At 36.8% G+C, this 11307-nt stretch overlaps 1 protein-coding gene across 3 annotated transcripts in view; it reads right to left on the reverse strand.

The window, feature by feature from the left end:
* LOC124297244 (facilitated trehalose transporter Tret1-like) overlaps positions 1–10082 on the reverse strand; it is a 67818-nt gene extending 57736 nt beyond the window's left edge. The window contains exons 1-2 of one of the 3 annotated variants that reach the window (XM_046748108.1): positions 9982–10082; positions 5394–5547 (exon numbers count right to left, since the gene is read on the reverse strand). In XM_046748108.1, the coding sequence (XP_046604064.1) occupies positions 5394–5532 (139 nt within the window). In that variant the 5' untranslated portion in view covers positions 5533–5547; positions 9982–10082. Of the gene's footprint in view, positions 1–5393; positions 5605–6226; positions 6324–9981 lie in introns of those variants that run through there. The other 2 variants (XM_046748074.1, XM_046748064.1) reach the window with 2 other exon arrangements.
* Between the last annotated feature and the right edge of the window lie 1225 nt (positions 10083–11307).

Below are 11307 nucleotides of genomic sequence, written 5' to 3' on the forward strand. Positions count from 1 at the left end.
AATGATTATCTTTAATTTCATTTCAACATACGTCTGATGCTTTATACTTTCATTTCTACATTATAATTATGTAGATAAGCATATATAATAATACCTATATTCACAAAACGGAGCTTGCCTGAATTTTTGAGGCGCTTACGAATTTCGTATTCAGCCAGACAGTGCTACCAACTTACTTTGCGGCCGAAAAAATTTCAAACGCGAAATAGCCGGTTTTTGAACTTTACCCGAAATAGCCGGCTATTCAAGCTTAATTCGAGATAGCCGGTTTTGCAAGCGAAACTCGAGATAGCCGATTTTTCAAGCGAAACTCGAAGTAGCCGGTTTTTGAAGCCGAATTCGATATAGCCGGTTATTCGACGCAACCGTCGAAATATACGGAACCGGTGCCCTGACTTGACCTAAGTCATAGATACTTTCCATCGGATAAAATCTGGAAGCATGCGGGGGAAGGCGCGATTTCGTATGATGACAAACAACCCTGAGTACATCCCATCATACAACTGCGCCTTTGAAAGTGTGCAGCAGTTGAGTTGGTATTTGAAGGAGTGTACCGGCTCTCGGGAAATCGTTCCGTCTGTACAAAGAATTGGGTTTTTTAAGGGCAATAAGGTCTATGGATATGCCTTTTTTCCAAAAGAATTCATCCACACGTTCGCATCAAATGCCATCAATGAGGTATAGGATAAACTGTCGGAGAATATGAAAATGGATGACATTGCCAGTTGTCGCAGATGCCTCCTTCATTATACATTAGGACCTGATGGTGATATAGCGGATGGATCAAATCCTCTTGTTAAAGACTGTCTGGAATGGAAGCATCTACCTAAAAAATGTAGGTAATATGTACACAAATACTAATAGAATTTATTACAATTGTTACGTCCGGCGTATCGCCACACGCCTCGCTCGTCTCGTCACTCTCCCACGATCCTTACAGAACCTTATCATCTTATTCCTGTCCTCTTATTTCCATTCTGGCTCACGCCACTTGCTTTTTGCCAACTCTGCTAATTCTATTTCCCACCATTTGCGCATCTTTCGTCTACTCCTGCTCTTTACCTCAGATTCATTCTAATTCCAACATTCATATAATCAACTTAAACTCCAACTTCCAAGTTCAATCTCAGTCTAAATAATCATTTCACCTATTCCTAATACAAAACACCTAGTTACGCAATTACACATTTCTCAATTCTAATAAAGCCTTTATACAACCCGAAAGGTACACCTTCTCCATCTCATTATCATTCCTTCCGTCATTTTCGGATTGAGAACAGCGACGAGACCGAATCCGAATCACCCAAATAACATCTTGGGTGGGCATAGAGGTGATTCAATAACCGCTCGTCGAATCAAACCACTTTAAGCCCGTAACACAATTATTACAATTATATATCCTATTTTACACATACAATTGAAACGATATATTCAGTCAAATTATTTACTTATCTAGAAAATAGAGAAAGAGAGATCGCCAGGATAGCGGTGAATACCATTAACCCGCCTGAACCACAAGCAGTGGCGGCTCATTTGGGGGGGGGGGGGGGGGGGGGGGGGGTACAGTGGTCGGAATCGCCGAGAAAGTCGGCAAAAGTTCAAATTACAAAGTTGGCAGTCAGAGTTGGTTCAGAGATATGTTTAAAGATAAAACATGCCGATGATTCGAAAACAACAAGATGAAGAGAGATTACGTGCAATCAAATTATTTTAGAGAAAGAACCATACGAAGACTAGGTGTACGAAAACGGGATTCTAATGAAGCGAGTTGGCGAGAAGAACGTCGTCGTATCGCTGACGAGTATGCAACAAGATGTGATACGTACGACACACGGAAATGGACATTTTAGTGTCAAAAAAATGCTCGAGAGTATCAAATCGGAATACTGTATTTAAAAGTTATCGGAGAAGCTCGAGAAGTACGTGAGCTGCTGTGTGACGTGTATACTTGCCGAAGGAAAACGTGATAAGAAGATCTTTGGTAATCCATGGCGTATTGTCAGTAATCACGGTTCGGCGTTCATATCGAATGAGTCTCGAGATTACTGTACGGAAGAGAATATCGAACACGTAGTGATAACGACAGGGGCATCGAAAGGAAACGAACAAGTCGAACACATAAACCGGATAATCATTTCAGTTCTCACGAAGCTCGCTCTCGACTGTTGCGACAAGGGATTCCGACACGTCGATAACATTTAGTGTGCAATAAAACCACTTCCCAGAGGAGTGTGGGAACCAGTACATTAGAGGTGTTCTTCGGAGTAAAAATACGTCACTGAGAAGACAACGAACTGTTATCACTGATTGAAGAGAAAGCAGTATCTCTGATTAACGACGAACGAGAGGAGTCACGTGTAGTCGTGATAGAAAATATCGCGGAAATTGAGCAGGAAAATAAGAAGATTCACGGTCGGAACTGCGAACCAGCTGCCCAATACTGAGTTAGCGATTTGGTGGCCATCGTGAGAACTCAGTATGGGCTTGGTTTGACAATAAAAAAAAATATATATATATGTCGGGGTGAAGCCTCGGAAAGGCGGAGAGGATGTAGGATTTGCTTTACGTGGATTGCTCATTGTAAAAAGCGCGATGATCCCAACACGTCCGGTCAATTCGCTTGCTTTTCCGAGACAGTCGATTTCATCCAAGCGTTGTTATAAACAAACCATTTGTTTGTTCTATATTCAAAGCATGTTGAATAACGCTTGACGCTTAATACGGCGGACTCATTCAAAGTTCAAGTTTCGAATTCACTTGATGATGCATCCTCTTTATTCTTCTCCGACAATGTATTTGATTATGTATTTGAGACCGTATAAAATCCCACAAGTCAAAGGAAATGACCGATACGAAATGATTCGCTAAGACGATAACGAATGCCCAGGCAACACTACGCCTGCAGAGGTGTATTTTGCGTGGGATTAAACCTCTTTAGCGGCTATAACTAATAGATAATGGACAAAATTCAGCATTCTAGAGTCTAATGAGGGCTTCACGAGAACTTCGCAAGACGATCGTTGCATCCTGTCGCCCAAGTCTAGCGCCTGTTTTGAACCTTTGACTCCTACGGTTGTGAGTATTTCGAGGGTCTGTAGAAGTTTATTTTGTAAGTGAATAAAAACCTCTTTATTGACCAAAATGTTGCATTCTACACTGAGAAGCTAGTTATGTGGATAAGTGGTAAAAATATATCAAAGTTTGGTATTATACGTACACACGTACACCTTACACAACAGTATCACGCAATACAATACACTTGTCACTTAAACGTAGAGATACGTATCCTAAAATCTCGGAAACTTCTACGTGTACTAAGCTTGAAATATTACACCAATTGAATCGGTGCAATTCCACAAATCGCTTAGTGGTAACCTAAATCTATACCTACATAATATCTTATTCATTCCATCATTGAGTGAATTTTTGCGTATTCGGTTTAAAATGAAGGGGTTATTTGAAACACTTCTATCGAGCTGTCTGTAGTGAGGCTAGGCTCTGTAAACCTTGCACAAGACACAAGAATTTTAGGAATCTTCCTTATATCCGCCTATCCCCAATAGAGAGTGGCAGCTTCATGCGTTCTCGGCGAAGATCGTAATCACTTGGAGAGAGATTCGAGAAACATTTTCGTACATACTATCCGCAAAATTAAGTCCTACTGTCTCAATTTCTAATCTCATTTGCAGTTTCACTGTTGGTTGATATTAACCATATCAATTTTTTAAATATACTTCTGAGTTGATAATATTCACTATGCTCGTCATTGACATAATTTTAGCGACAATTTACTAAGAAGCATATCAATTTTTCCTACGCTAAATCTTCCAAAAAAAGAATCAGGATACTGCATATTTAACACACTAATTTTCTGTATTATTTCATTAAGATCTGGTATGCCAGTATCAAATTTCGATATGAGGATACAATCAAAATTTTTATCCCGTTATCTCTAAAATCATAGGATAATATACCAAACTCTGATATGTTTTCACCAGTTATTTCCAGAAAAAGTTTCTCAGTGTAAGTTCTAATGAGGGTCTGGCGAGAATTCGCAAAACCCTCGTTGCATCCTGGCACCTAGGGCCATGCTAGCAGTGCAGATCAGCATCAAGAGTATCCTATTATTCCACGGGAGGACGTTTAACCAAGTCGTATATCGTATATTGAATTATAATATACGTGTACACTAAATTCTAGTACAACAATATATTGTTTATTTATATATTGATGTATTTGTTTATTGAATTATTTATTTAGTGAAATATTCATTATTTCATTTGGTTATTTAAGTGGGCAGTAATTTTTTACATATATCTTATCTACAGACATCAAAACATGATGTATAAATCTATCCTTGTACTAACAAATAGTATTCATAATTATTATACTAATTATAGCGGAAACAAAAATGGAGTCAGAAAACATTCATTCATGTAAATTTTCTTCACCACGCTGTTACCGGTATTGATGTTAGCTTACAAGTACTTGCATTTTCCTATTTTCTTAGTGTTGCCATGGTGAAGAATTCTGGCTAGTTACCTCCCTTTTTGGAAAACTTTATATTTTAAAATTGCAGACACACTAGAAGCAATAGAATGCATGTGTAATAATTAATAGGTGAACTTTAATCCTACGTGACTTGGAAGTTAAAAATAGAAGTTAGAGGTTTATCAGTGCTTGAAGAGGTTATCTGAACGCTCCGAGTATTAAACTGGGCCCTACTTTTTGACTACGAAGGACGTGAAAATTCATATTACGAACTTGAAGTTTTAAGTAGGCTCTAAAAATGATGAGTTGGAGTTGGATTGAAATACGCGCTAAATTTCGATTCGAATTGTCAGATTCTCCTTCGAAGGTCTCTCTTAGGGTTCATTCGCATGGTGGTTTTGCCTCTCTCTGTTCCGCTAAGCACGCAGCGGAATACAGAAACATCAATAAGTTAGTCGAATATTCGATATTTTATCAGTTACATGCATGCAAGATTCATCATAATCTACACGGAAATTATGTGATTATCATCAAACTTGTAGTAGCAATTTGTATTTTTTAAAGCGCATATCCACCGTTGTCTTTGACCAAACATATTTTTGTCCTGATGTATCTGAGATGATTTGTTTTTGCGGATGACTGTAGGTTACGGTAGTAGGGATGATTCAAGGTCGCGCTAGAGTGGCATACTCGACAACGGTGTGTGAGCGTTCCAGTTTTTTACATGATATTTTTTAAAGTTCAGGATGTAGTAAAATTCGTAGCTGACGACCAGTAGACGACATTGAGCCAATGTCACATCTGAATAGCGTCACGCGTCTCAAATCTATTTTTCTAGGCTTTCCGATTGTAATAATTTATCTTTAGTATGGTTTAAATATATTTCATATGGAAACACTTACCATCGTCAATGGCATTCGATGATGCTTGAGATTTCGGAGACTTCGATGGAAGGATTTGAATTTTAGGATCTACAACGCCTTGACACTCGGGCAATATTAAAGGCTGCTTGAGTTGTTTGATACCTGTCTTATCCTCCATTGCAGAATACTTTAGCTGAAACATTGAAGGATGATATCGGTGAAACTTCAAATTTTGCTGATTAACATGAAATTCAAACTATAAATGAAGTTTCACAAAACAAGTATTTTTCATCCTGTTTGAATTTCTTATATTCATTAAGTTGCTAAATATTGATTTAGATGATATAAAAAATAAGCATTCAAAATATTTCAAATTTTTATGTGAAATAGTCTGATGCCAGAAATTTTTTTGCGAAGAAAAGCATTATTTATTATTATTTGAAATAATATTTCGGAACTTTTTCAATACAATAATTCCGAATAAGCAGGAGAATACTTATCTTTTGAAACTTGATTGATCGTAAACACTTCGTGTCAGCAAAGAAAAAGTTTGAAATTCTACTCTGCCATGTTATCTCAAGCATGAACATCGAAAAATAATGATTATAGAATGACGAGGAAGCAAGTCGGTGAAAGCAACAAATGAACGGTGGGCTGTCACGCGACACTCACAAGCAGGTTAACATTAGTCGTCGTGAGACAAACATTTATTTAATACAAACAGCAAATCTGTGACAAAGTTACATATGTAAAACAGAGTTATGTTAACTAAGGTAGAATACAGAAATAATTCAGATCGGAAAAGACCACAAGTGTAATACGCGTTTCACAAGGTGAAAATAGAAAACTTTCATGAAATCGCATCGACCAACCGCAAGATCTGCAAAAGCCGAAAAGTACGTTAGCTCGGGCAGTTCAGACCGGCGACTAACTGTACACTAGACCGTGTAGCGATCGTTCAGACGTGGAGCACGCCTCTGAAGTGAAAGCAGGGCTACCTTGCGGGAAACTATTACTTAACTTCCAGGAGAACATTTGAAGTGATCGAACTCCAGGCCAAACTGGGGCCTTAAGCTGGAGTTTTGTTTCTTATGTCACAGTGAAGCGGTGATAGAAGTGATGAGGGTCAATGTCGAGTTAGGTCGTGTACACGCTTACGAACATCTCTTCGGCAGATGTAACATAACTTTAATATTTAATTGGCCGCGGTTTCGACAATAAATCGATGATAATTATTTTTGAAGTATCTAAATAGTTATGCTAACACGCCTGAACTTGTTTACTTGCTCTCTGTAAAATGTTTCGCAGTTGTTACTTTGCATTTTTTACTCTGTAGACGTTTCATCACATCAAATTTCAGCCGTCATTGTACGTAGGATATGGATGATTTTTCATCACGCAATAGAATAGAATGATAAAGTTTGTCGTTTGTTTCGCTTTTCGGTGATCGAGGCCGTATTAAGTTTAAAGTAAACATAAAAATATGACCTAACTCGAAACCATTGAGCTTTATTCTTCCGTCAGTATTCTACCCCAGCTAGCAACGTCTGTGAAAATTCTGCAAGAAAATTATAGCAAGGCATGTCCTCGATTACCGTCAAATTTACAATAAACTATTCTGCATAACACTTGTCAAGCTAAACATTACTTAAAAGCAACAGTCTCGATTTATTATGATCTTAAATAACAACTCTTCCTGTGTAATTGCTGCATTACAATTATTCTCAGTGTATAAACATTTGTTGAGAAGCAACAAAAATTTGAGAAAATGGAGTACATAGTTTTTTTCCAAGACACTAGGGTGGTTACAAAAACGTTTTTTTTTTCACTTTTACCCCTTCAAGTGTTAGTGTTTGTTGAAAAAACGATTGTCCTAAAAGATGAGCTATTTAGCTCAAGTCTACCGGTCGCTATTTTAATTTCCATTTCTCATTCATTTAACATAGGTAAATCTCACTCTACGTCGAAAGTTATAATACTCGTAAACTATTGAATATTTTTTGAATTTATGTGTAGATCCTCGAGGCTGATTTTCCAAGTTTTCCAAACCCTCTATAACAATGCATAGTTATCATCATTAAAACACATATCACAGTAATTTTCTCGCTGATGATATTTACGGCAAACAAGAAAATTAGAACACATATTACAATCATCCGAAAACTACCGATTTTTTCATGTTCATTAAAAATCGATAGTTTTCAGACGCTTGTAATGTGTGTTCTAGTGAGAACTATTTCAACTTTGCACGGTACAAGTGTTGTGTGATAAAATTTAATGATCATAAATTTTTTATACTTTGTGTCGTGTCAAAAGTGTCCTTTGGTACACTACATTTTCAAAAAAAAAAAAAAAACGTCGGATTCGAAATTTGGATCTGTAAAACTTTCAGATATTTTTATTTTTTGATATCCTTATGCTAAAACCGTGAAAGAATCAACGTCCTCGTGTTGAGAAAAAAGTACTTATCAAATTTTGCACTGAATTCGAATCGTTTACCGTAAAAATCTCATATACCCATTCATACCTCAGTGAGTCCAGTGTGTACTTTGCGAGAGCACTACTGGTAGTAATGAAAAAATACGAAACTTCGCGGGGTGAAAGGGGGAAAAATAAGCGAACTTGTGTTTTGACATTAGTGCCAATGGTGAGCCGTTTTCGAGAGAATCTTCATCACAGATTTCAGCATACTTTTTAAGCCGCCTAGTGAGACTCGATGCGTACCAGAGTAAGTGGCGTAACGATTGAGCCGCTGGCCTATAGATTCGGTGACCCAGATCTAAGTACAGGCGATGTGTATTTTTTTATTTTCTTCGAATCTGTCTTCTTTTTCTCTTCAAATATCGTACAGAAATATTTGCCAATTTTTTAAACAGAAAGACCGATACCTTGAACGATCTAGGGATACATAATTTGTCAAACAAGAAGCAATATATCGTAGCGAATTGGATTCAAATATGTATTGATTATTAGAAGCAAACCAATTCGCGACACAATTAAACGCTGAGTTCTAAGACGAATCTCTGAACAAGATTTACCTTAGATCGATGACGAATTTTCTTCTCTTAAAAAATTCTGCACTTACTGTTTTTCTGAGCGGGATCAAATTGACAATAAATTTTGACGCTCACCTTATTATTTCGGGGTTGGTGGGGGACTCTGCGTGATCGGTGATGACTGGATACAAAACGAACTGCTTATTAGTGTCTATGTTTTCAAATAAATCCCCGTTGAAATATTGAGTGATGGTTAAAAGATTGTTATTTGATCCGACTCACAGTTTAGATTAAACGCAGCAAAAAAAAATTTATTCGAAAGTTAGTTGTTTTAAAATAATTGAAAACTAATTGTATTTAAAATGAGTTTGTTAAAATTGTTATTGAACGTAGTTTTAGAGATAAGAGAAATTCTATTATTTAACAACAGACGAACTTGGAATTCACTTCACAATTTGAGATTTATCCTCTAACGAATATTAATAAAGGAAATGCATTACTTAAAGGATTGTGAAGGATTGTTCCATAAAATTTAACAAGTCAAACTGGCTTGTTGTAAGGTTGTTTTCGTAATGCTTCGTTGAGCTGATTTTCAAAAAATGCCTGGTTCTAGCTGAGCAATACCGCTCTTAGTTAGAGTTTGGTCTTTGATTTGTAAAATCTAACAAGCTTCCTGATTGGTTCTTCCCAATTATAAGAAAGTTGGACTAAGGATGAAATTTCGTAAATGTAGAAAATATTTTGGGCCTTCTTATTCACCCGTTTTACTCCTGCCCCCTGAGCCTAGGGTTGTGAGTTAGTGACACTTATTCCCACTCTTTCCACAAGTATGGTTAGAATGTCATCTTTACTGTATGGATAAGCTCTCTCATTTTAACATTGTACCAATGTTACCCAAAACAGCTACCACTTGATATATGAGAAGGTTTTATTACGCTGCACGTGCGCACCAGACCCTGCATCCTCGTAAATATCATAAGCCAGTTTGTTTTTGCGAATAATATTTGTTCGTATGCATGAGATAAAATCCTCTCTGGTGCACAGGTGCCCATAATTCAAGTAAGAAAAGCTAAGTATAAGAACAACTTGAAATGGAATACGAAATAATATTTTGTTCGAAATATGTATCTGCGAAGAGTCACTAAATGATATATTAATCTATGATATCTAATATTTAGGAGTAGCGGGTATTGAGGATGTAATAATATTAAAATAAAATAGTGATAATAATGAGAACAATCGTAATTCTAATAATACAAAATGAAATCTCTTTAACTCGAGTGATAATATTGTCACATCCTCGATACCCACTGTCCCTAAGTATATTCATATTTAATCAACGCGTAACTTCAAAAAAAAATGTATATATGATAATAAAAATAATATGACATTCCACAATGGTTTCCAAATGTGATTTTTCTTTTCTACTAATCCAATATTTGAATTTTCATTTATCTGAACTGGGCTTGGCCCCAATTGGTTTAGATAATCGAGGTTCTACTGCATTGTGAAATACGGTCCTATTTTTACCTGTGTTTTTAATCACTTAGATGTCACCAAATCCAACCAACTGTTGTATAATTGTGGATGCCACATACCTACGGGCTTTTGGGAAATTCGTGTATACTTACCGCAAAATCTGGACCATAATTGATTTTGTCCCAGAATCTGTGTTGCCTTATTTTCGTTACAGTGTTAGTACCTAGTAGCAGCAGCGGCAGCAGCAGCAGGAGTAGTACTGCGAAAAACCGGTTCCTGACCATTGTAATATCAAATTCTCAAATGTATGAGATAAGTCGATTTTATTACGGATACAGTAGCGTTAATAAATATTCCACGTAAAAATATCGATTTGTTTCCTATAACACATGTACCTTAAATTCGTAGAAATCTAAAGTCTTGATATCGTTACGTCCGTGAATGGGGTTTACTCCCGAGCGGTAGGAACAAACCAGTTTGGCTTCACTTTTACGTACTAGGACAACCTCGGTATGAAGGTTGAATAACGTAGGGTTTGTTTGAGATATTAATTATATATTTATTGCGAAGAAGCTGAGATGGCGGTAAGAACGAAGTGTGCTGTACGAAGCTATGTGAGAAGTCTAGATGTGACGTTGTTGAGAGTTAGAATGGGAGTGTCTCTAGAGACGAAAAACGTACGGGTGCAGAAAAGATGTCAAGTTGCTGGAGGAAGGGAATAGAATTAGATGAGTTAGCGCGGTAGTGAGTAGCGTGAGGCTAGTTAGAGATAAGAGGACAGGACAGAGACCATGATATTAATATAAGAACTGTGGGAGAGTTAGCGAGTAGGAAAAATAGAGAGAGGTGGTGCGCCGGACGTAACAATATACACAAAATTGTAATAATTTTCTATGTTTATACGTGCTTATCCATTTTTAACAATTTCACAACTATTATATTGTCTAGCATTTATTGAAATTAATTTATACTACAATTTTTATTTATTTGCCTTTAAAAATTGTGAACATTCTTCTTCCTTATTTCTATTCTCTCATTTATACTAATAGTCAAATATGCATTCATCCTTTCATTCAACCATTCGCTCATTCTCTACATAAATTATGGACAACAGGTGTACGAGTATATGGGGTTGAAATTGTAAACATAAAACGTCTTTTCCCATCAGCGTCATTATATAAATAAATAATCTTGTAAATAGTATTTACCTTTGTAAAGTGTCTGTTTTAATTACGGATTACTTATCTTCAATCTTCTATCACTGTTCCGCTACAGGTAGTTACTGGCGACATGCCCGTGGATGTTCCATTGTTTTTCTACATTTATTAAAGATTTTTCTCCCGATAATTTTGACTTCAACGTGCTGACGGGAATATAGTAATTGGGAGTTGCACCTACGCCAACTGGTGGCGGAAGATCGAACTGGTGAGGTCGGGTCAGTTGATGGACCAGTGGTCACAAAGTAGTCAGAGTACATA

Source organism: Neodiprion virginianus, chromosome 1 (assembly GCF_021901495.1).
Source record: "Neodiprion virginianus isolate iyNeoVirg1 chromosome 1, iyNeoVirg1.1, whole genome shotgun sequence".
In the NCBI taxonomy this organism is placed as follows: domain Eukaryota; kingdom Metazoa; phylum Arthropoda; class Insecta; order Hymenoptera; family Diprionidae; genus Neodiprion; species Neodiprion virginianus.